Below are 27,386 nucleotides of genomic sequence, written 5' to 3'. Positions count from 1 at the left end.
CACAACGGGTCTTTGGACTTAATATCCATAATAATTGGGACTGAACATGTACAGTACTGTAGTGTGGACGAAAAGAATCAGTGTAATGTGAAGGCACGCACAGGAAAAGTCCTGGAAGATTGCTACCTTGAAGTAGCGCCTCTCTCTCTCTCTCTCTCTCTCTCTCTCTCTCTCTCTCTCTCTCTCTCTCTCTCTCTCTGTTTGCCCACGGTCTACATTTTTAAGATTTTTGCATACTCACAGAGTGAAATCTCACGGGAAATTCGGTAAGATAATATTCCTGAAAATGTTATAGTTGATAAAGGAGTTGCGGGCCAAACGTCAATGCAGTCTCTCACTGCCCCACCTTCGCAGGTTGTAAAAAAAAAAAATATTACCCACCAACCTGCTCGAGTCCAGTGGGGAGCACCTGATGCGAAGCAAGCCCATCTGCATTGTAAATCGGTTACCTTCGCCTACGTGCGAAAGCTCTCATATATATCTTGAGTCACCTGGAATAAGCTATTTCTTCCTCTTAAATTAGAGCTGACCGAACACCCTCGTGTGAGAGGAGCTTGAACGTGTTCATTGTAATGAGTTGTTATCAGTTGAGTACACCGTTTGTGCAAATCTCCGAGTGAGCAGCGACGGTGATTCCATCTTGATGGAAAATCCTTCTCAGAAATCTTGGGCCATATCCTAAAACTCCATACATCGATGCACCCACCTATCTGTACTTCATACTTTTGAACTTTATTGTCATCGGCAGTACTTCTGAATCCTTCCATTTATGTCTTTATTTCTTTGTGCCCCAAAATGAAGATGTCAGAGGACGTTTATGCCCACAGATTGCAGTTGATTTTATAAATTACTAAAGTTGTAAAATATTGATGGTGTCCAGTTATTCAATTAGTCCCAGACCGAAGGTGTAAGAAACAGATGGTGCTCACAGGTCCCAGTAAGTAAGATTTTGGACTTGAGAAATATTTGGTGCCCATGGGTTCCTATTAGACCGAGACAGAAACATGAGGTGCCCATAGTCCCAGACTGAAGATCAAGACATTTATGGTACCCTTGTCATCTAATATGAACATAAACATGTGCAGGTGTTTTAAGTGGGAAACAGCTTCACCTTCGGAATTCATTTTCCTCATCTGATGCATCTGCTTTGGTACTGCATCACGTCACTGAGAAATGATTTAACAGTAAAGGAATAGGGTTGTGTGTGTTTTTGAACGTACAATCTTGCAAGTAGTTATTCTTATGAGAACTTTTGAGTTCAATGATATGCATTTCATGTTAGAATTTTTTATTAAAGCAAAATACTTTGAAAATTGAACTACTATCAATTTTGTCTTCATAAAAATACGTGTTGTTCTGAACTTTATGGACATATCTAAATTGCTTTAATTTCTCCGTATTTTTTTAGTCAGATATACCGTACAGTATATTAATTTTTCACTACATACTTTCTTTTGGCTTTTTGGCCAGCCTGTCATATCTGCCTCTTTCCTTGGACTGTTTCCTCAGCAGCTCTTGCCCTTTATGACCTTGGCGTCAGGATCTACATCCGGGAACATCTTGCGGGGTGGCGCCAGGGTAAGGAAGGTCTGGTGCCTGGCGTAGTTAGCGGAGGCCCTGAAGGTCTTGTCCGTGCCATGCAGGTGATCCAAGATTCCCAGAACGCCGTAGCACTGGTTGAATCTGGAAAGTAATAGTAGTAATATTCATAGAGTCATGATAATATTTCTACAGCGACAAAACACTTACTACTACAAATGATATTATGCATTCATTTTCAGTGAAGTTAAATTCTTTGTTAATTAGTGTTCTTTAGAGATACTGAAACCGTGAGATTATCTTAAAAAGAATAATATCCCTGTAAAGTTATCGGTCTGGCCTTATCTTCCCTTAGCATGTCTGTTATTTTTTGGAAAGTGCAGATCACTCTTCATAGGACTGTGTTGAAGGTTAGAAATGAGTCCCATTTGAACTTTGAGGGTAAAATGCTTGCCATTCCGGACACTTCCCTTCGTTGTTCGGCAAACTATTCAGTAATCATGATATGTGATAGATTTTATTTGGACTTTTCCGTTTGTTAACTTGTCTAACGAGCCAAGGGCAAATATAGACTATTATTATTTTAGGCTGGTGTTTAATTAGAGAAACGTAATGCTGAAACATTCAAGATTTTGACCTTATTAGTGAATTTCTAACTAGAAAGGGATAAAGTACTTATGAGTAAAACCATTTGAGTTCATTTCTTACATCGTTTTACAGCTGAATTGTGTAGAAACCTGTATATTCTAGATTATTTAATAACAAATTAATTATATATATATATATATATATATATATATATATATATATATATATATATATATATATATATATATATATTTTTTTTTTTTTTTTTTTTTTTTTTTTTTTTTTTCAAAATCATAGCCCTTTAACGGGCATTAATAAATACCAAGGTTACATCAGTGTAGGGCTTCAACACTTACGAGAAAAAAAACGTGTCAAGACAAGTCGTGTGAATATCCCGAAAGCCAGGGTTTTATTTACTGTTTGACCGCAGAATTACGGAAAAGGTGGAAAGGCACTGAGGAACTTACCACTTTCAGTTAATTTCTCAATACAGTGCTACCAGAATGGAGTCTTTTTGAAATCTATCCGTTTTAGTTATTCTTAATAAGAAATTATTTAGGACAAAGTGGTTAAAGTAGCAGGAAATTTTAGAAAATTATAACAATAAATGTACCAGAAGGGTAGTCACTTAGGAACTAAGTCACTTTTATTAGCTAATGGCTGCGTAAGTATTACAAGGAATTATATGAGGAATTTGTCAATTTGTTACTTTCAGACGGGAAAGAGAAAATTCTTATTATTATACAATATTATTGATGTAATATTATTTCTTAAGACAACAAGCATTTGATTAGACAAGATTGTTTACGGTTCGTACCTGCTCCTTGGTGTCGGGATCGTGTTTAAAAATTACCGTAAAATGAGAAAGCTCCAAAGGCATTGTGAGCTGAGGACTAGTTTAAGCTGAGATGTATCGTTCTTCGGGCTTTCAAGTTTTTTTTTTTGCTAGGAAGAATTTGGAAAAATTGCTATGCATGAATGGAATGCATTTCATCAGGAGAATCTTCCTGTTTATAAGTGACTGGACATAGGAGTAACATTCATTAATTTAATTAAATCTGGTTATTTTTCATCAGTGTGGTTATTTTGAGGAGAAACTTATTTTCATTAAAGAATGATGATACGCAGGTCATTGATTCTCACTTGATGCAGCATCTGATCTTTGAATGTGGACTGAAAACTACTGTTGGATACTCATTTTTATGTCTATTATGCAAAGTTCCAGATCAGTTTCCTTTCTTACTTCGTCTCGTTTTATGAGCCTATGACATTAAGCTTTTATATTATTTTTACTCACATCCTGAGCCATCTTTCTTGACCTAGATTTTTTTTTTTTTTTCTAAATTCAGTCTGATCCAATCGAAAATCATAAGATGACAAGTGACTTGATACTGAAAAGGAACCTCGAAATCTGATTAAACAGTTTTTTTGTATTGAGTGCAGACACTTCCAGATTAAAATGCTAAAAAGTTTACATATTTTTAAAATTGATATTTCTAATTAAAAGAACTAAATTAGCTTTCATTTCTTGCACATTGATCTTGACTAAAAACGTGCTCTGCTAGACTCTGTTCCCTAAAACTGTCCGTCTTTGGTATTTGATCTGAATGACGATAATTTGTTCGCCTTTAAATGAAATTGCACATGGCATTTTACATTACTTGTAAATCAACTTAATACCACTTTTAAAAAAGTGAATCACATACTATAATTCTCCTTAGATGTAAAACCCGTGCAGAATTCCATTTTCAGAATTAAATCAAATTCGGCCGGTCCACTCACGATTTAAGATGGCATTTAGCATTAAACGTAGCAATCGGACCCCCGAAAATAAAATTACACAACAATTCCCCCTCGAGAAACACTTGATTCGTTTACAAAATAAAACATGTTTTCTCTTATGCCCCTAGCATTGTGACTCTGACTTCTTTTAATAAGCTGAAACTAGATAATTATGTTAGTTACGGTATATGATACGAGATTATTTATGTAAGCAAACTCGTCAGATGTGTTGGTGAGCAAGCCAAAGTAAATGTGCATTTCATGAAGGCATAATTTTGCACTTGGTACTCTTCCTGTCTAGGATGTCTGAATTTAGTAATCAGCCCAGTAGAGTCATAAGATATTTTGGTTTTGACCGAAATATTTGTGCCATGGGATCATTTCCACAAGAAACTTGCATCTTCATCTTGTTGACTTTTAGAATGCATTAAGTTCAAGTAATTGTTTTTGTTTGCTATGAAATTACACACACACACACACACACACACACACACACGTGCGTATGTAATTTCATAGCAATCACAAATGAAATGATCCTTAATTGGGAAAATATACTATACACGAGACAAATTCTAGATGGCATCATATAGCTACTACTATGTCAAGACTGTTCCCAAAACTTTTCGCCCACACAAGTAGGAGTTATGAAACTGATTGAGTCGTCATATTCCTCTACAAAGAATGTATCAAATTAACTTACATTAAGCAGTCACCATAATAATAATAATTCTTGGAAGAAAACTAAACTAAAGAAAAGCAAGGGATTTCCAAGCTATTTTCAAAACATTTCTATTTAGAACATACCTGCAATCAGCCACCTTTAATCTCTTGTACATAGAATGCTCTTATATAACACAAACAATTACTTGAACTTTAATGCATTCCAAAAGTCAACAACAGGAAGATGCACGTTTCTTGTGGAAATGATCCCGTGGCCCAAATATTGCCGTCAAAACCAAAATATCTTATGACTATACTGGACTGATTACTAACACACGCACACATATATATGTGTTTGTGTGCGCGCGCACTAAATGGGTGTGCGTAAAATGTACAATTAGTGGCTGAATGGATGACCCGCTTCCTTCATATGATGAGAGATGGAAGGAGCAGTGCCATAAAGCTTGCAACCTTAACCCTTGTTTCAAGAACACAGAACCGGAAAGATTTCGCTTTTTGGAGTCACGTTCTCTCCAGAAAAACTCATGTTAGCTGATAAATTACATATTTACTCAACATGTACCCGCATACATTGTAAAAACGTTAAGGTAAGGGACTGAAGTGGGCTAAAAGCAACCAAAAGGTGATTCGTCTCTAGTTTAAGAATTATAGAAAAGTCTATCCCTTTAAATTATGGGATGTCTGCCTCATAAGTATAGGAAGCTAAGCTGTTTAAGATGTTCTAGGAGTGCAGGGGATGGTAAGGAATTCCAGAGCAAAGTTGACTGTCATAAGAGATAAATTTATAATTATCATCAGTTTGTGTAGTCTGTTTCCTAGTAGATAGTTCTTAGGTTCTACCTTTATCGACTTGGTCTCCAATTCTGGATTAGTCACTAGGTTTAGTCAGTACTCAAGGTGCATCAGTGCAGGGTGAAGTGCACCACAAAATATGACTTACTTGAGGTGATGAAAATCATGTGCCTCCGGAGATGGGAAGAATGGTAGATGATATCCACAGTGAGCATTCAGAGTGTTCATTGTCGCCAGTGTACACCAGAGCCACATTGTGGCGGGATGGGACCCCAGAAGCATGGGTCCGAGCATGACGGGTCCTATGTTGGCGAACGTGTACTCTACAGGATGGACATACAATGCTGAAATGGCTATGGGGCTCTGCCATTCATGATGTATTTTGTGGATATGCTTATACAGGGAACGGTGATGGATTAACCTGTTGGTTTTAGAGTATATTTCATGTTATAAAAGGAACTCGAATACTACTTTCGACATTAAAAAAAAACTATAATACAATGCAGTGAAAAACATTGAATTCTACATATTAAAAATTTGATGACTTCCATTCATGTAAAACTACATTCCAGTGTAAACATTGAGATGATCAAGAGAAGTTGTAGAGACTGATAAAATAGGCAAAATGATTGTAAGAGTTATCAGATAAAAGAGAATATCAACAAATCAACAAAAAACAGAAAGTTGAGGTGGATAATGGTAAAATGAACAATGGAAAAATGGTGGTGATGGCTTATGAAGGTATTTATACGTGAATGCTATAAATGATGGTAAAAGGGAAGATGTCAATCTCGGAACAGCAGTTGTAAGAACGAAAGTGTGATTTCTGTATAATATTGCAAAGATTGAATAGCGTGCAGGGAGCCAAAAGTATAATTGGCAGAGGGGTACAAATGGTAGAGGAGTAGTTGAGCTATCTCTTTGAAATATAATATGCTTGTTGGACATGGGTGAAAAACAAGTGTTTGAAACTCTTGAAATGAGGTGGTTGAAAGGTGAGAAAGTGTATGACTACATGATAAAGGCTAGCAAGCGTGAGAAGAAAGAGTTGATGCCATAGGTAATCTGGATTTGTAAAGGGAACGGGAGAAGGTAGATTTACCAAAAGTGCATAACATTTTAATGTCTGGGTTGGGAAGAGAATGAGATCCAGAAAGTGCTGTGTTAACTGAGGTAGTAGGAATAGAACTATAGGGCCTTCATGCCCAGGAAGCGGTCAAGTGGAAGGACTGATTTGATATGTTGAATAACTTCATAAATATATACATATATATATATATATATATATATATATATATATATATATATATATATATATATATATATATATATATAGTATATATATATATATATATATATATATATATATATATATATATATATATATATATATATATATATATATATATATATATATAGAAATCATCAACACACAATCACGTGTGGAACAGGTTCCAACTTCTTTTAGACTTGTGTGGCCTAGTGGATAACGCCCTTGCTTTCCACCTGAGAGACCTGGGTTCGATCCCGACGTGAGTCAGAAATTTATATATATATATATATATATATATTATATATATATATATATATATATATATATATATATATATATGTATATATATATATATATATATATATATATATATATATATATATATATATATATATATATATATATATATATATATATATATATATATATAAGGTGTTTGATTGGATGTGTCTTTTTTATCATTGACCTTGTTCCCAGGGTGGGGATGGGGGAGATGACATCATCAGGTAATTTCTCAGCAAGTCTTGAGGAGTGAGATTGGTAACCTAGACCCCAGCAGGGTGAACTATTGGGTGGTAGGCCGAGAGCTATCCACGGACGTACCAAATGAGAGCTGAGCTTTGCACCACTTAGCCATAGAAGCCACCATTTGGATAATTGTCTCCAGACGGTATTGTGGCTGTATCCCTGCAACCACCAATTCACTGAACTGCACATGGGATATCACCATCTGCCAGGGCCAAGGAAAAGAATTGGGGTTAACAACGTCAGCCCTGAAGACTTGCTGAGAAACCATAGAGCTGAACCATTATGGCATGAACCTGCGCTAAAATTAAAAGGCTGTATATATGTATATATATATATATATATATATATATATATATATATACTGTATATATATATATATATATATATATAAATATATATATATATACTATATATATATATATATATATATATATATGTATATATACATATAAATATATATATATATATATATATATGTATATATATACATATATATATATGAGTCATACATATATATATGTGTGTGTGTGTGTGTGTGTGTGTGTGTGTGTGTGTGTGTATTTCATGGTTGGTAATGAAACTAAATGCATATGAATATATATAATTATAACTAGAAATTTCTATTCTAGCAATATTTATGTTGCAAATTACTAAAAGTTATTATTGGGTTTTTTGTATTTCATTAAAAAATACGAACCAATGTTAGTTTTATGAAGAATGCCCAAATGTTTACATCGATTTATAAAGTTAGGCAAAAGTTAGGTGAATTATGTTTAACAAGCGCAAATGCAAGAAAAGTCTTGTGGAAAGAAACGACAGAGAGGTTTACATGAAATAAAATATTGTTTTTTCTGCATTTGGGTCCGAAGACTCAGAAGCATTGTACATAACTTGAAGTAGGTTGTCATGGTTTTAATGGTTCCGAGCCACATGGATTGTTTTTAAATATCACTATACAGTTCTCATGATCATTTTTGAAGTAATTTCTCTCTATATTTTTGTACATCAGACATTAGTAGTTCAGGAAACAACGAGGCACATACATTATTAGAATATCATCACGCTTCTTTGTATTATTAAAATTACATCCTTCACGAGTAGGCAATAATGTATTTTATGTAGCTTTTAAGAATATGTGACTTACACAAAAGCGAAACTTATATCTCGTAAAGAAGATCTCACACAGAGAATGTTAAGGAATTGAATGACATATTGGTTTGTCTAATAACATTTATGCTGAACTTCAGCATGGAATTGTTTTACCTGTTTATGCTCTTAAACTGTGAAACTTTCTATTATTTTATATTATTAATTGTGAAATATTCTCATTTTCACGACGTGAGTTCTGAAACTTTATCATACTTTGCTGTGAATGATGAAAGTACATTCATGATTGTTCCTTAAACTAAGAATTTATCTTAGTATGCCTGTCCGTTTTAGTTTTTACGCTGTGTTGCAAATTGCCAACTATATACATGAAGCTTGGGTTATCAAACTTAATTGATTTTCAGTGCATCCTATTATACAAAACTTTATTTAATAATTTGTTCAATATATTCTTAAAGTAACCTAACCTGTGTGCGTAGTAGAAGCCGAATTCGATGACTATGACGCAGATGACGAGCTCAAAGAGCACCCAGTGGAACGTTGGTAACTGGAGTGAGCGATCATAACCCCTCACTTGCATGAACCAATAGCCCAGAATGAGAAATGGAATGCCAGCGATGATCTGGTTGAAGCTCACGACTACGAATGTCTGGGGAAGAACTTGTTAGTGAGACAGTGTCTTTAGCATTATACTTAAGGTCATGACATTTGGCAGGTGTAAAGTGTTATATACAAAATCTGTAATTAAGGTATGTTTGTTTAAGAGCAGTTTACAAGCAAGTTTAGATCATCTCAACAAACAATTGCTTTATTTATTTGTCAGTTTAATTCCCCGCTTTTATCAGAGGAAACGGCTTAGGGATGATTTGTGTGGATAGGAACTGATATGAAATTATGGTATATTGGATTCCCAAAGTACAAGCTTTGTACTTTGGGATACAAATACTATGCCTTTCATATGTGGAACCTCCTTCCACGCATGCATTGGACCGTTGGTGCCCAGGTGGAGATGGAGGATGCCCATTCTTACCCAGCCAATTCTGTCCATTGTCCGTCTGGCTACAATATGTCTTGGACGTGTTTATTGATTTCAGTCTTTTCATGTGTGCTGACTGTTTCCTTTGTGATTTATCAGTCATAAGTGTTTTATGTGATTATTGCCTTGTCATGCCTGAAAGCACTAGTGATGTGTATTTTTTTCAGTGCTTTTCTTTTCTTTTTTTTATTGTCTCGATGGAGAGAAGACAAGACCAACTGTCTTAGGAGGTGGCTGACCTTGTGATTGTTTTTGGTGGGAACATAGCAGCTTCTAATGAAGGGCTCATCAACAGCTGTGTTGTTCTCTGACACATACTAATAATATCATCTTTTTCAGGAGTCCATAAGGCCCTCAAAATCTTCTGAAGTAGTTACTCATGGCTACAGTGGTCTCAGTTGTATTAACTTTGCATTGTAAAAGGGGTTTTCTGGCTGCAGTGGTCCTAGCTGGTGAGATTCATCAGATGGGAGTGACTTAGTCTTCAGTTCCTGGCTAGACCAGTACCATGTTGTGAGGTGAGTAAGGACAGCTGAAAGAAGGGTGGGAGAGCCATCAATCTTCTTCTTCTTCATCTTCTGTTGTCATCTACATCCACCACAACCCTGCTCTATTTCCCTACATGGGCTGCCATCAAACTAGCGAATTCCAGGCCTTGCATAAGAAGTCTTAATAGGTTTCTTCCAGGTGCTCTCCCCCATGGGGAAAAATGGGAGCACAAGGTCATTGGTGGTAATCAGGTAGGGTCAGGACCACAGTGCCAGCCTGCTTAGACTTGGGTTCTGCTCCCATCTCGTCTCTCAGTGAGCTCCCAGGCCCACATTAAGGTGAGGCTGTTTGGTTCATTCACCTGGTGCATAGGTTGCCCCCGCTCATCACAGCTTTTCAGTCACATAAAGAGGGGGTTTGCGTGACCCACTCAGTGAGACGTTTCATGGCCTGAGGATTGGTTTTACCACTGGCAAAGGGGATATATTGCTCTCTTACTCCATCCATGGTTGGATGGTCGTGGTGGACAGGTGAGCAGAGTGACTTCTCACCAAGAATGAGTGGTGTCACAGAGACAGAGGTTTGCGTAATGCACTTGGTGTAGGGTTTATGCAACCCTTCTTTGAGAGTTTTTGGGAGTGAACCGGCACAGTATCTGTACTCAAGACATTCATGCTCTCCAGAGCATGCACGGTCTGAGCAGCTTGTCTGTCAAGAGTTCTTTAAACTCTTGTTCCTCTTATGGGCACGCGGCAAGTTGTGGTGGGTAGGGGAGTTGTAGGAGAGATGCCAGGGCTTGTTCCTCTCTTTCTTTATTGGTTTTGCTGGGCATGAAGCAAGGGGGTGGCAGAATGGGGTTCTGACAGTGACTCCACTGTGTCTAGTACATTCTCTGACTAGAGATTTTTCTGGTTCAGAACAGAGTTGGGAATGCCTTAGGAAGCAGATCCCTGTCAGGTTGAGGAAGGAGCAGGTTTAACCCCTTGTGGACGGGTAACATACATATATGTTTATATAGCTTTGTGTTAGAGTCTGGGAAACGTACATATATGTTCAAGATTTCATGCCAGACAATTTGAACGGATTTTGTGGGAAAAGTGCTGAGATCACTTCCATGGGCCATAAATGAATCATGGCAACTCTTACCCCAACTCTAATAACTAGTCAGTACAGCAGAGAGGGATCAGTTTGCCTTGAGATGTCATAGGGGAATGTTGCCCAAAATTCCCATCCAATGACATCTCGTAAATATTTTACAATAAATATACTCAGAATTTGTTACTGCTTTTAGGTCTTATCTGTTATGATATTGTGTGAACTGTAATAATAATTTTACAAAATAAAATAAAAAGAAATATTAGAAAAAAAAAACACTTATAACTTGGTAAAATTAGCATATTCCCATGACTGTCTTTTGGAAAAGAGTCCCTGCACAGGGTAGGAAAGAATTTTTTTTCTTATACCCTCTGCATATGCATATCCTCCTCTTTTAAATTATAAGTTTTTTAAAATTAGCCATCCTTAAATTTAGCCCTGTCTAGGGGTGTGCTTAATATGTTTAGCCTGGACTGTGAGGGTTAAGACACTACTTCTTTACCGGCTTTGGCTTAGATTGGGGTAGTCTTTTGGCTTGCCATATCATATTCAACTTCTGGTAGGACAGAGATAAATTCCATTCTATCCCCAGTAGGAACAGTCTCTCAAGTCTTGTCTCTTCAAACAAGAGATTGAGAGTGTCCTCAATTTTTCCCTCCGAAGCTGAGGAGGTGGTCTGGATTAGTACTGGGTTTTACAATACTATTTGAAGGCATCCACCCACGGGGTTTTGAATGTTTTCTACTTTAATTTGATTACTACTGATTAGAACTAGTTTTCTAGGAACCCTTTCCTTTGACTTTGTCTTTTGGTTCTCCTTCATCCCAGAGTTCATGGCCAAGGTTCAAGAGTTTCTCAGTTCCCTCCCTTCGAGAATTCGTTAGTGGAGAGCTAGACAAAATGTTGCTGTACCCAGTTATGCCCTAAATGTTTCTCAGTCCAACAGGTAAAGAAGGTGGCAGCCTGGCACCATCAGACTACTTTCACCTCATTCTACTTGAGGGATGTCATGCACAAGGACCTCAGCTCCTATTCATTGGGGCCTGTAGAGGGGGCTCAACAAATAGTGTTACTACTTGGAACCATCCAGGTATCCACGGCTTATTCAATTGCATTGGCTAGTGTATGCGGCTCCTGATAGGAGGGGTGATGTTTTACCAATCCATTCTCTCCTACGACCCATACCCATGAGCATTTGAGCCAGAGCACAGGATGGATCCAAAAGAGTGCAAGTAAATGGCATTAAGAGTTCATGTTCTACTAATCTAGTATGCAAGCCCTTGTCTCCCCTTGCATAACAAGGAGGGGTAGGTAAGGTGAAGCCCTTATATGTATAACTGATGGCTTTCCATCTCTGTGGAGGGGGACTGAGTTCTTCAGGTTTAGTCAAACGTGAATCTGGTCCATAACATGGAGCAGGGATAGAAGGAAGCTCTGCTCTGCTCACCAAGGTGGTGCCAGCGGAGTAGCAAAGCCCCACCCTCGTGTTGGTGCAAGTGGAGCACCACCGTTCTGCCCTCCAGTGACACTTGTACCTTTTTTTTTCCATAAAGGTGCTCGGCTCTACCTACAGGTACTACCTCTCCTAAGTAGGGAATCTTCATACATGAAAGGTTTAGTGGTGCAAAACTTTTTAAGTAATTTCTATTTTTCCTAGGTATGCAAGACTATAGGCTTTCATATTAGAGGTAATCCAACTCGCCCACCCTACCTCATTTTCCCCCTCTGGTTTTTCATTCTGAATATGGGCAGAAAGTACAATGAGTAATGGAGTTTGGTGAGAATTGGCATTCCTTCTCCTCCAACTCCACCTGGGTACCACCCTTGTTTAGTCAGTACATGGCCGGTCCAGCACATCCACAGGATACCTAGTAAAAATAAATTACTTTCAATATTTGTTATTTGGTTCAGTATCAAATCAGTCACTTATGTAATGTATATATGTGTGTGTGTGCGTGTGTATGTATATTTGCACCATCTTCCCTACATCACATTCATATACAAATATCCCTCATGGATCCCTTAAACTAATATACCTTCTTCAAATTTTCCTTTTATAAAATTACTTGTTTTAAAAGTTTCCATATACAACAGTGTCTTCTTTATTGTTCCCATATGTGAAACTGCTGCCCCTGTATGTAGAGCCATACTTGAAACTTGAATCCATGGTCTGATATGTAAACTTATTGTCCCTATAATTTTTCATACTTCATTATATAGTAGAACAGGGTGGTGGGAAAAAAGTACAAATTGTGGTACCAGCAACAGATTTGACATGAGAACTTTTATTATCCCCATATTCAAAATTAACCTCCGGTCACCTCAATATATGGCTGTTTCCAAGGTGCCTGACACTTTTCAAAATGGTGGCAGATTTGCTCTATATATTTTAAATATTTTCCATTCCATAAGCCTGCAAAAATTGCATGCTGTCCATATAATGACTGTGAGTTCATATTTTGGTATTCTAACTATCATTAAGAGATGAAATGAACTCACTTTTCCAATATGGCCACCATTTTTAGCAAATGCAGCTGCAGATAGCTGTAGAGTCAATCAAAGTTGATGTTGAGATCCATCATGCTCCCCAGTGTGCACCCAAAATATATTGCTAAAAGCAAGTAAAATGGTAACACTCCAAAGATCTCAAGACCTCCATTATCCAGTGCATCTTCTAGTAGTTCTAACAAATTTTAAAAATCTTAATGGGAAGACCTCACATAGAGAATCTCCCAGAAAATAAATCTTATTTTCTCGAATATACTAGTTAGATTGTCACAGTCTAGGGCTAAATATGAAGGGCTAAAATCAATTATTCATGAATACTCTCCCATAATTATATGTCTATAGTAAAGTAAACTTGATTATAATACTCCTTGGACCACGGAATTTTTAAGCTATATGATTCCCCACAACCAACAAATGGGTTGTCATGGTGGAAGCCTCATATGTCTGCTGTGATATCCCCCAAATATCTCTTACTCGATGTACTCCTCTGAAGCTCCCAAACTATAATGTATGATCAAGGTGATTCATCAGCTCCCTCAACCATGCCTCCTACTTGGATATATGAATGCTGGACATCCTTTGTGGGGTTATGTTTTAGCCAACACAAGGGGTAATCTTATATCATCACTTATAGAAAGTGAGGATGTGATACTCCTTAATGCAGGAGGGCCACCACACTTTTTTTTATTTAGGCAGGTACACTACCGTGTATTCACCTTTCAGTTGTAATTTCTAATTACCTTGTCGATTTTGAGTGGAGAACACTAGACTATTGGGATGCAAGTGATCATGCACCAGTTATCATCAATACCAATAAAAGTCCATCTATTCAGAGATCACCACGATGGTTGCTTGAAAAGCAGACTGGAAGAAGTTCCAGGAGTAATGCAGATGAATTTCAAAGTGTAGATTAAGCTACTGACTTTCTCAATGGAACGCTTCATACAGCAGGAATTTACTCTGTCCCCAAAACTACAGGACTGTTTTGACAGTGACCAGTCCTTTGGCAGTCAGAACTAATTGTGTTGCATCGAACTACAAGAAGGGCACTGACTTGATGCTGTATACACCGCACAGAAGAGTACATAATCATCTGTAACAAATGCAGAGTATAATTCTGTCGTGCAGTGAAAGCAACTAGACGATATTCATGGTCATCCTTTGTTTCATCAGTAAAAGATAGAACTTCACTATCTGCTGTTTGGAGGAAATTAAGAAAAATAGTAGGCAAATATACACCAAATCCACCTCCTAGTTTAAAAGTGAATGGTCAGTACATTACAGGTGTATCTGAAGTGAGTAATGCCCTAGCTGAACATTTTTCAGTATATCATGTAAATCTGAAGTTGCTCCAGGACACCAGCATAGATATGCAGAAGAACAGAAATTACTCGATTTTACAGCAGAAAGAGAGGAATCTTACAATCCTCCCTTTACTGAAATAGAGTTTGCTTCAACTCTGGCAACTTGCAATGATACAGCCCCAGGCCATGACAAAATTCCATATGCAATGATAAAGCGTGCTTCTATAAACTAAGGTATTTATATTAAGTATAATGAACAGAATATGGCATGATACTAGTTACCCGATAATTTGGAAATTATCATTTTTCTTAGCTTCTTTAAACCAGGAAAAGACAGCCTGTTTATGTGAAATCGTGGAGAAAATGGTAAACACAAGATTGGTATGGAACTTTAAAAAAGAGAGGTATTTTATCCCCTACCCAGTGTGGTTTCTATAGAATGCACTCATCCACTCATGTTCTGATCCATCTTGAGTCCTCCATATATAAAGCATTTGCATCCAAGCAGCATTATGTGGCTGTATTTTTGACCTGGAAAAGGCATATAACACTGATAGAAGGCATGGTGTGCTTAAAGCTATACATGAAACAGGTTTGAGGAGGGAATTGTCTTTGTTCATCCAGGTATTTTTGGCACATCGATTTTTCCAAGTCAGAGTGTTTTGTCTCTCTGATTTTCCCAAGTCAGAGTAGGTGATACCTTATCCGAGAGAAAATGCCAGCAAGAAGGAGTTCCCAGGGTAATGTGCTGAGTGTGACATCATGTGCTTCAGCCATGAATGGGATAACGTGTTATCCCTCATTACATTTTTTTGTAGATGACCTGTCATATTTGCTGGAAAATGAATGGCAATAGTTGAAAGGAAACTTTAACTGGTAGTGGATAAAATTACTTGGTGGGCAGAACTAAATGGTTTTAAATTTTCTTTTAATAAAACTTTTAGTGCACTTTTACCATATTCATCCAGACCCAGATATATACTGTACATCAAAGGCCAGCAAATCCCGTATGCAGAAGCAGCCCGGTTCGTAGGATTAACTTTTGACCATAGGATGACATGGATTCCTCATTTGAAAAACCTAAAAGTTGGGTGTCTGGATGCTTTGAACATATTGAAAGTAATGGCGCACACATCATGGGGTGCTGATTTTAATGTGTTTTTAAAAATATGTAAAGCCCTTGTCTTTTTGAAACTGAACTATAAGTGTGAAATATATTCATCAGCCACACCAAGTCGTTTAAAGATTTCAGACTGTACACCATGCTGGAATTAGGTTGGCCACAGGTGCTTTTAGAACTTCACTTATTCCAAGCCTTCTAGTAGGTGCTGGCAAGCCACCTTTGGACCCTCATCATCAGTGTTCCACTGCACAATGTTGGTACAGATTACAGACTCCGTAACTCTATAGCCTTTCAGACTGCTAACAGCAAAAAGTATTTTAGGTACTGAGTCACACCATAGATCTCTAAAACCTTATGGATACAGGGCAAAACAGATTTGAAATAATCTTGATATTGCCACGAATTATGTGCTTCCATTCAAAGTTACAGTCACCCCTCCATTGAAGTTACCCAAGATAACATTTTGCCTTTACCTTATTGGCACTAAAGGTAATATGATAGAGGTGGAAACCCCATGTTGAAGAACATAAAATCTCAACTTTTATATTTACTGACATCTCGAAATCCAGTGCTGGCTTTGGAATTGGAGCATATAGTAATGATTTTTATTGTAAAAGTACACTACCTGTCATGAAGTATATTTTTACTGTGGAACTGTATGGAATTTTAAGTGCTGTTGAGAGAAGTGCAACAATTGAGGAAGGAAATGTTACTATTTTAAGTGACTCGAAAAGTGTTTTACAAATTCTAAGCGTTTTTAACTCTACTAATCCGTTGGTTTTAAAAGTTCAAGAGTGGCCTTTTTTTAATGAGTTGCAGAGGAATTCAAGTAAAATTTGCTGGGTCTCAGCACATGTTGGAGTGTCTGGTAATGAAAAGGCTGACAAACTAGCAAAAGAAGCTGTAGCTGATATGCTTCCAAGGAAATATAGACTTATATGCGATGACTTCTTACCAGATATCAGATCACTCGTTAGGAGTATAAGGCAGGAACATTGGAATATAGATGGGGAAACAAAATGAGAGAAATTACAAGTTATATGTCTCTGGAAGTATAACAAAATACCCAGAAAATGGGAAACTACACTCTGCCATCTCAAGATAGGGCATACCCTCCTCCATAGGTTTTATATAAATTTCGTCATTCTTAAATGATATCGGCGTCATTGACCTTAGTTGTCCCGATGCCAGAGAACATTAAATAAATCAGTTAATCAGTTCTCCATAGGTCTTATGCAAAATGGCTACTTTTCACGGTCTCCTTAATAAATCTGTTCTCCTCATAGATCTATTATTTGAATTATCATTACAGTTTTTCACACAAAATTGCCTGCCTCATAGTTCACCGGAAGGTCTGTATATACTTCCGGGCTTAAAACTACTTGTCCCTTACCTTTCACATCTGGAAGTACCCGTTTATAATACCACAACTATTCCTCACCTTGAGTACCTCCCGAAGCTGCAAGGGTTCATTAGTGTGTGGCTGCATCTTGTATTTCCTAGCAAATTTATGGAGGCTCGTCAAGTCTAGTAGAGTGTAGAAGGAACCAACCCCCCAGTAGACGAGGTAACTCAAAATGGCTGGGCCTGTAGGGAATAGGACGTTCAGGTGAGTTTTTGATTTTTAATTGCACTTTTGATTTTTAATTCCGTAAAATCATACGTGGAAGTTTGTGGGTGAATATTAGTGCTGGAACACTTTTGGATCAAGCACCCTTTTCCCTCCTCTCTCTCTCTCTCTCTCTCTCTCTCTCTCTCTCTCTCTCTCTCTCTCTCTCTCTCTCTCTCTCTCCCCGTAAATATGGGCGCTCAGCACCTTTAAATTATCTTTTGCCTTAATGACTGACTGACTTTTATTTCCTTTACTCTGCTTGGTGGTATAAAAACTTGGGCTGTGCCTTAACTTGGGTGCTGTGACCCTTAAAGCCTTTGCTGATCTTTTTGTTTTTACTTAACGTTATTTGCTAACTATTATTGTAATTATTCATTATTCCTTTCTTCTTTGCTGTATTACTTAAATCACATACTGTCAGTATGGTGCAGCTACGTAAGATGATAATAATGAATCCGACTATACTCAATACAAAATGCATACATACATAACTTTAAAGAATAGCCAAACAGACAAGTTAAACTGCGCATGTTTCAAATATGTACGCTCATACATATAACCGCCTATCCTCCATATCTGACTAATCGGAACTATGGATATTTTTCGGTAGAATGTGTTGAGTGCCGAATTGATTATTTCAACTGGGATCGCATGGTTCGATGCTGTTAACCTTGAGGAAGACATGGAATCAAGGAAGTCTCTCAGTGGCTATTTTGGGCCAAAGAGGGTTTGCGTGCGATAGCATAGTTTAAGAGAGCTTTGGGAGGATTTCCCCTACTTGAGCAGCTTAGATGCTGACGTTGGTTTGTTTCATTATAGTCTTCTTTTGGCTTTAGTTATTATTGTTGTTTTATTTTTGGTATATTTTTAAATTTTCATGTAAGTCATTTTTTGTCTTTCCAGTTGATACCTGTATTTCAGATATATCAAAAGCTGTTGTTTTGCAATTCATTTACCCATTCTTTAGAAAGTTGAACGCCCAAAGATTTCACTGGAAACATTTTACTAAATTGGTCCCGATATTATTGAAATTGTCACTTGACTTGCGAGTTTACTTGCCTTTGAAGGCATTGTTCAATTTCGGATGTTTGAAGGATAACCCATGTATTAGTGACATTTCTACAAATATTTTCGTCCAGATGTTTTGTTTTTATGAAGGAGTAGGCAAGCATGGACGGGCCGAAATAGAGCCAGTTTGCAGGCTGAGTGAGGAGGTAATACCACTTGAGAAATGAAGGAAAAAAAGCATGAGAGACAAGAGAGGGGTAGACCAATTTGCAGTATTTATTAACTGAAGCCTTTATGTTTTTATTATCACAAATCGTTAATAACCTTTTTTTCTGATACAAATACTGTAATCATTATCAAGTACTCGAGAGCTGATATGCTTGGACTAACCACTGAGGGACGCTCATTTTTGGTTTGCATCTTCAAGAGAGCCAATATCGGTACATCCTCATTACATAAGATAAGAATACTGACCTTCACCCCGAATGGATATGAAATGAGGCCAGTTATCAACACTTGAGCACAGGTTCTTCCAAGATGTTATGTCATACGACACATTCGCTTATCGCTAGATAAAGCAACACTTGACCACTTGATGTTGCTAACGGTTGAATAACTAGAGTTGAAAGAGTTTATTATTACATGACGGTTTAAAGGAATGGAAAGCAGCAGGCATGACCCGTCATAAAGAATTCTTTAGTAAATCAGTCGCCATTGCAGTTTTAATGGAGGTTGAAAATTTTGACTGGCTGACGGACGGGCAAACCATTGTTCAAAATTAGCAAACACCCGATAAAAAAAAGGAGGAATCCTGAGAGCCGCTTCTTGAAAGGCGTGAGACCGAAGCAGTTTAGGAAGGCGTTAGAGGAGTGGTTTCCAAAAGTCAGCGAACGGGGATTTCGGTTTGAAGGGATCAAATTCCTCTAATATCTTGTACGGAACTTTGGATCATTCCATGAAGTCAGGCGTACTGATAATGCTCCTGTTGGAAGCCTTCTTCCAGAGGATAAATCCCCAACTGAGGTACAGCTTTAGGTCGGATGCTTGCCAGCCTCCCAATAATCGGGATCTAGGCGGAATTCCGAATCTATTGCCTACTGACTGTTACCATCCAGATCACCTTCGTTTTGTTTTGCTGATTCCAGAGTATTCCTTATTTGACAAAAATCTTTAGTTCAACTCGTGCAAAATTCCAAAGTACCACGGATATCATACACATTCACAATTGATCCTTGATCCCCGTTACCTATAGAGAGCAACCAGATTTGCTGAATAGCAGCACCAGTATGCAATAACTGTGCCTCACTATCAAACTTCTCATTTCCAGAGGTCCTTTATTCCTCTCGCCGTTGGACTGTAGAACAGTCTCCCTGAGGATGTGCAAGTGGAACTTCAAAATTTCCAGCGAAGAAGCAATGCATTACTGCCCTAACACAATTTTCCTTGTGTTTTAATAATTCACTTTGATTTTTATCTCTTTATTTATTAATTTGTTAATTTATTTTTTCTTTTACAATAACTGGTCTCTTTGTTCTCTGTTACCTATTACCTTCTGTTACTTCTTCAAATGAACACCATATCCTTTGGAAGTTTGAATTTCAAGTCAGTGGCCCCTGTGGGCTTGTTCCATATGGATAGGGTTCATCTGAATAATCATAATAATAGTTAGCGAAGGATGAATGCGTAAAGCCAAACAAAATATATAGAAATAATCTAAATAAATTCATTTGACGGCTTTCAACATTTTTTGCATTTTTACGTATGCTCGATATTTTATTACGGATGTTAACAGTACAATATGAAAAAGGGGAGAAGTCTTCCTGGTTGGTTAGACTTACCATATACAATGAGATTAAACTCGTCATGACCGCAGAGTTCAAGAATCTTATCCCACTGGTGCTGCCAGAAGTTGCCAGAGGCTCCCCAGAAGTGCTGAAGATGACTGAAATAAAAGGAACTCAGCAACGACGAACATTACGAGGAAAAGCTTATGGATGCTGCAATTCTGTAATCAGTCTTTTTTTTCGGGAAGAGGCAATTTTCATGTAGTGTATTACACTGCAAAAATTGAGTTTCATGTTTAAAGACTTACCGTGGTCATGCTCTTCAAGAAGTACTTTTTGATTGATCACCAGAAAATGCTTGCATTCTCTGATAATCAGTCAAACAGTACCGCGAGAATTCTTAGAGCATGAAGCTTGCAGTCTCTGGTGATCAGTCAAAAAGTACCTCACTGAAGAGCATGACCACGGGATTTCTTAAAGAATGAAGCTTGCAGTCTCTGGTAATCAGTCAAAATGTACCTCACTGAAGAGCATGACCACGGGATTTCTTAAAGCATGAAGCTTGCAGTCTCTGGTAATCAGTCAAAATGTACCTTACTGAAGAGCATAACCACGGGATTTCTCTGATGATCAGTCAAACAGTACCTTTTTGAAGAGCATGACATCGGGAAGTCTTAAAACATGATATGTAAATATGTGTAAGTATGTATATGTATATGTATATGTATGTATATATATATATATATATATATATATATATATATATATATATATATATATATATATATTTTTATATATAAAAGGCTTACTATGTGACAGTATTCCTCATGGCCAGAAGTACCACAGAAGTTGTGGTTATGATGACAAGGGCCTTCTTGAGTGAGGACCATACTGTTCCTTCTTCCAAAACCTCCTTGGCGGATGACCTTTCATTTTCAGGGGTCCCTTCCAAAAGCTCCATTTTTGGTCGAATCAAAGTGTCCTCCATGATGCCTGAAAAATAAAATGTGTGCTTAATTGGACAACAAGACGCTCTCGTCATCAGAAGGAAATCATTAAAGATAACTTTTGTTAATCAGCTCTTCAGTACACAATAATCATGAAAAAAACGGAAAGGTATCTCTACTTTGGGTGATAGGTTGTTGCTGAGGTGTTGCCGTTTAGGTTTTAACCTGGCATGAATTTATTCCTTCCCTCCAAACATACACATGTAATTATGCATAATGTACATATTTGTGTAAGAAAAAAAAAGTTGATTGCCAAGTATTTTATGTAAAATAGTTATTTATAGATATTTTGTACATAATATTTGATAAAAACAACCTCTTTGTGAAATAGTTCATGAAATTATTCTGTATACAATAGTTGTATAAGAAAACATTTGTATGAAAGTTGGTAAAAGTATTTTGTGTGAAGTTGTTGATCTCATATAGCCAGAATATTCTTCCTCGGAAGACCCCACATGGCGACATGCATATCTGTTAGTGATTTGTTGGCATTTCTGATTATCACAGAACAGATAGGAAGTGATAAGATTTTTACCACGACTCTTCCTAGCAAGGAGGTTATTTTCTGTTATGCATCCAGTGGCAAAAAGTCTCAAGATAAAACGTCATGGCAGATATGATTACGTATCAAGAGGCACTTTTCAGAGTATTTTAATAATAATGTGGATAGTAATGGTTAGAAAGAATAATTATTGCTTGCAAAAGAGAAACTGATTTTGAGTAATCATGAGCATGGGCGTCCGCACGTAAGGGCAAGGCGGCACTTGCCTCAAGAAATCCTGGAAAAAAATATATATACATACAGTAAAGTTCGTTTATAGTGAATTCCAGGGGACTGTCGTCTGCAATTCGTTATAGGCATCATTCTTTATAAAAGGAGATACTTGAAATGACTGGATGACCTCCCTTGTTTTGATACAGAACGAAATCCAGACGATAAAGTATCGATCCTCCTTAGTGTATCAAGATTTCTCATTTACATTTCAATAAAAGCCATCGTCAGTTTAAGAAATGGATATGTATTTTAATGTTTAAAATAAAATTAAAATTGTTTGCAGTTTTTCTTTATTTAAAACCTTTGAATGAGAAAGTAACACAGCATGTTAAAGTAAAACATTTTTATTACGCATTACATAAAAAAACAAGGACTAAGCGGTTAAAAACCCAGTTTTCGTTGTAAAAAGTCAGTTGCGGACTTCTGGACTAAGGAGGAAGTTATGTATTTCTGAAAAAAAAATGTTTGTTTGTTTAACAGTAAAATTATCACTTCGTTACAATAGGTATTTTTTAATAGTAATAAAACTTTCACCGGGACGTGCAAGATAGTTTGTTATGTACCTGATTTCGTAATAAAGAATTCTTTACATAACTACAATCTTAAGTTCATTTATTTGCATTGGGGCCGGGGATTTCACTTTCATTTGGTATAAGCCTGAATTCGTTACAAGCCTGTACATTAGAAACGAACTTTACTGTATGTGTGTGTAATTATATATATAAGTATGATATATGTAATGCATCTTGCTTTACATAAATTATTGGCATCGCAATTCCACTACACACACACACACACACACACACATATATATATACTGTATATATATATATATATATGTGTATGTTTGTTTGTGTGTGTGAAATGTGATCAATTAATATAATAAGAAAAGTGATCCCTTGAAAGTTACAAATTGAAAAGTGAATTGACAGAATAACAAAACTTCGTAAAAAAAAAATAAATGTTATGGATCGTAAAATAAGGAATGTGAAGAAATCATACCTTGCAAGATATTGCATATGAGTTAATTGTAACTGTAGAATAAATGCAAATGAAAAAGCTCTGTATTTCCTGAAAAATTATGAAGAAGGAATAATAAAGCAAAAAAAAACCACATATATAATATATATGTACATATACAGTATGTGTGCGTGTGCGTGTTCATGTTAGGTGTCCGCCATAAGAAGGTACGCCTCGCGCCATCCGACTGAAATCCAGTTTTTGTTGGATAACATTATTTCAACCCTTCCGGCACTGCGAATAAAGTTAAGAGTCCTTAAATATATTGATTCTCTAACAGCAATCCTGTCGCTCTTTCTCTGTTAGAATTTTATGACCTAAGGTACGCTGATCACGTTCAAGTCAATTGAAACGCATGATTCAGGCACCACCTTGTACCTTTTAGTTTTCACATTCATACCCGCTTAGTAAAAACGCTGTAAACTATTCTTGTTTTTCGGGGAATTGTAACTCATTATTATTAATACTGTTAATTTTAGTGCTGTTCATTGTTGCATTATCATGGTACAATTCTTGCATTATCATTATGACTGTCCTCTGTGAATCTTGGAGTGTTTTGTTTGTGGTGGCCAGAAAAAGCAAGTAACTAGTCTGCTGAATCATTTTTACTTTATTATTAAAATATGCGTTGTTATTAAGAGAAGAAACAACAGTAATAATAATAATAATAATAATAATAATAATAATAATAATAATAATAATAATTTATTTATATTATTGAGGAATGGAAAGTTGTGTAGAATGCATTAATTTCATTGCAATAAACCTACACAAAACTTTATTGTCAGGAAACCCTAGCCAAATTCGCTTAATGTTGTAACCCTAACTATCGTTCAGTAAAAGTTTGATCTTTCGTTTCTGTAGCAAAGACCAAATTGTTTATTTGACTTGCACTTCCTGAACATTTTTAATGTGACGTAAGCATACTATCTTACAGCGGACACTTCATATATTTTATATATGTGTGTGTGTGCCATTTGGGATATTTTCTCTCTTATTCCTATTAAAGTCAGTTGCATTATTTTTAGAGACTGTCTTTTTATGTAGACTTTGAACGAGCCTATATATCTTTTTCTCATCAGGAATAAGTAAAATTATTCACGTTTCTTTCCATTTACTTTACAGTCAAAGGACCGTTTCCCCACCCATTGGCGGCGTCTTCAGGACTAGATTACAAATTGACATAAATAGTTTTTATTACAGCATGCAGACTTTAGAGCTAATCCATAATTGTAAAATATGATGTCACTGGAGTGCTGAATTTCTATTGGTTGGCAGGTCTCATTCTGTTGCTTGTAGTTTGTGCAGTAGCAATTTTGGTGCTTAGTAGGACACGTCCTATGCCATGGCGAGCAGGAGAAGGCCTGAGTGAGGGCGTGATTTCTGTATCAGGCTGATTTTTCATGCATCATTGTTGGTATTTTCTGTTGTATTATGGAGTATTCTGTCATGTGTTGCTCCCTTCAGATTCTTCTGGTGTCCCTCTGGTGGCCTTCTGCCATCCCTTAGGTGGCCTTCTGCAACCCCCAGTCACCTCCAACCTTCTGGTGGCCCTCTCGTGTCCCTCTGGTAGCCCTCTCTTGTCCCTATGGTAGCCCTCTCATATCCTTCAGGTGGTCCTCTGTTGTCGCTCTGGTGGCCTCCTGGTGTCCTTCTGGTACCCCTCTGGTGGCCTTTTTTTTAGCCTTGTAGCCTGCTTGATGTGTTACTAATTTAAGCCAAGTCAAAATTTTGTCCTATTTTTTGGGGCACCCAATCTAGTACTGTATTCCCTTGTTGGAGGGGGGCGATGGTATATATTAATATCACGTAAATCTCCGTGAACAGGAATATAAATAATGTTTCCACCAGCCTTCTGATTATTAATATTATACTCCTGTTTTCGCTTCCACAGCCACTTGAAACAATTCCTCGTGCTAATAATAAACTCCTCGTCTCTTCTCTTCTTTCCATCTCTTGAAAAACCAAAGCTTCCTCTGCTGGAGTTGTCCTTCCTTTACGAAGAATCTCTTGTCTTTTTCATGTTTCTCTTCTTTCTTTCTTCTTTTGTTCCGGGATCTCATTCTTGTACCTCTCTTCCACAAGAGCGCTTCTCAAATGAATAATTTTCTCGTCTCGCAATACCACTTCGTCTTTTAGAGCGATAATTTCGTATTGTGGACCTTTGAGCCTCCTTTCATAGTCTGCGATTATTGTGTTAATTTTGAGTTTTCTGCTTCTAAATTATTCACTTTTTCCTCCAGGGCCAACGTTTCCTTCTCATCGCTCACAGCTTTCCGAGCGATGCCTTTTTCAGCTCATTGGTTTCCATCACCCTCCAGCCCAAGGCGTGATTAGTATTATCATATTTCATATTTTCTTTGCAAACCCTTGATTTGCAGTAACCGATACTTTTTTTTTTTTTACATAAGAGTCAGCCTCTTCTCTCAAGATTCGGAGCTGATTACGGCGATTTAACTCTTGCTGAATTAACATGTTATCTAATTCCTCTACGCGTTGCCCAAGGCGTCCTTCCCTCTCAAGCAATTTTATTTTTTCAGCCAAGAGTTCTTGATTCCTTGCAAATAACTCATTTAGATCCTTTTTCAAGTGATCATATACCTCCTGATATCCTATCAGAGTCACTTTCACGCTCTTGAAGTTTAAGATGTTCGTGTCTTCTGAACCTGCTATTTTTTGGGGTACCTAACCTAGTATTCCCTCTTCGGGGGCTGGGGGCCGTATATTAATATCATGTAAATCTCTGTGAACATGAATATAAATAATGTTTCCACAATCCTTCTGTTTAATATTATACTCATGTTGTAATCCTATCTTCTTGTCCTTTTTCAATCGCTTCCACAGCCACTTCCCCTTAGTCTTTGAACGATTCCCTGGTACTAATAATGAACTCCTCGGAGACGACAGTGGCTTATCCGTCTCTTCTTTCCGTCTCTTGAAAAACCAAAACCCCCTCTCCTTGAGTTGTCTTTTCTTTACGAACAGTCTCTTGTCTCTTTCTGTTTCTCTTCTTTCTTCTTTCGTATCCTGTCGTCTGAACCTTTCCTCTTTCAGCTCAGCGATTACATCTACATCATCCATCAGATAGATAGATGTACAATACTAAAGACATATAATATTTTTATATTTTTTTACATTGTATAGAATTAACATGTATTAATTTACTGTATTAAAAAGACAGCAAAACATTTCACTGGTGAAAGACTTATCGTACAAGTACAGTATTAGCGATGTTATGGGGTTACTTTATGGGTTTATAGGGTGTCTAGGTTATTTTTAAAGGGTTTATTCGAGTAAAGTCGTTTTTCATCATAAGCTGCATATCTTGGAAAGAATTAAGGACAGATCGTGGGTTATTACTGTAGTTATTTCAAAGTATAATGATAATATTTACTTCTGTTGTGAATTTATAAGGGCATCCTTACTTACATAGAACTCGATTTTAAATGTTATTTTAAATGCGTATATTATTTATATATATATATTATTATATATATATTATATATATGTGTTGTGTGTGTGTTTCTGCATGTGTATTGTGCGTATGTATGCGCAGGCATGTACACACTTTTATAAGTTAGTGTGTCCCATAGCTCAGTGGAAAGAGTGCTTGGCCAACATTAATCAAGGTCTAGGTCTGTGATTCGATTCCTGGACATAGCCTGCCTACCGCTGGTTGACCCAGTTGTGAGTGGGTACCAGCATCAAGTGGGTTCAAGACAAGGGCTTGGGGCCAGCAACTTCATCCTTAGAGACTTGCAGAAAACAAAAAGTCTCAACCCTTTTGTGTCACCTCTTGAAGTGTTATATGTGTGTGTGTGTGTGTGTGTGTGTGAGTGAATGTGTGTGTGTATGGTATAAACTTATAATTCAGTCGTTTACTTTATAAAATAATATCTAACTCTAATGATAAAACGAAATTAGAATCCAAATAAAACTGCATTTCTTTACCTTGATGGTTCCGAAGCGAAATAGAGAGTCGTACAGCAGTGCTTTATCACAGCAACCACTTGCAGTGGACTGGCAGTCAGGTGACGGAGGCGTAGATGGGCCAAAGTCGAAGGGTTTCCTTTGTTAGTGTTCAAACTTGGTAGTCCCGCTGTGGGTGGAGCTGCTGCTTGTCTCGCATGTGCTAGCTCCAAGGAGGTTAAAGGCCAGCTCTTATCAGACGTCACTAAAGCGAGGAAGGTTCGCCCGCATGTAATCTTTTGTTAACATGAAAGATCCGCGGTGTTGTTGTTCGTGATGTCGAACTCGGAAAAATGAAGGAAACGCCTTCATGTTGCAAGAGACTGAGAAGCTTTAGTCAGCCTCGATGAGGCAGTGGCTTGGAGA

At 37.2% G+C, this 27,386-nt stretch overlaps 1 protein-coding gene across 1 annotated transcript; it reads right to left on the bottom strand.

Moving 5' to 3' along the window:
* Positions 1-1,271: 1,271 nt before the first annotated feature.
* Positions 1,272-27,386, bottom strand: LOC136856044 (fatty acid hydroxylase domain-containing protein 2-like). The gene is made up of 7 exons (XM_067133610.1): positions 27,003-27,386; positions 21,059-21,242; positions 20,304-20,407; positions 17,287-17,432; positions 8,758-8,939; positions 5,531-5,803; positions 1,272-1,683 (listed from the first exon to the last, which is right to left on the bottom strand). Exons 2-7 carry the CDS (start codon positions 21,235-21,237, stop codon positions 1,506-1,508), a joined length of 1,062 nt encoding a protein of 353 aa, XP_066989711.1. The 5' UTR covers positions 21,238-21,242; positions 27,003-27,386; the 3' UTR covers positions 1,272-1,505.

This window comes from Macrobrachium rosenbergii, chromosome 3, assembly GCF_040412425.1.
Source record: "Macrobrachium rosenbergii isolate ZJJX-2024 chromosome 3, ASM4041242v1, whole genome shotgun sequence".
NCBI classification, from domain to species: domain Eukaryota; kingdom Metazoa; phylum Arthropoda; class Malacostraca; order Decapoda; family Palaemonidae; genus Macrobrachium; species Macrobrachium rosenbergii.
The sequence above is the reverse complement of the archived record's forward strand: the minus strand, read 5'-3'. Positions and strand labels throughout refer to the sequence as shown.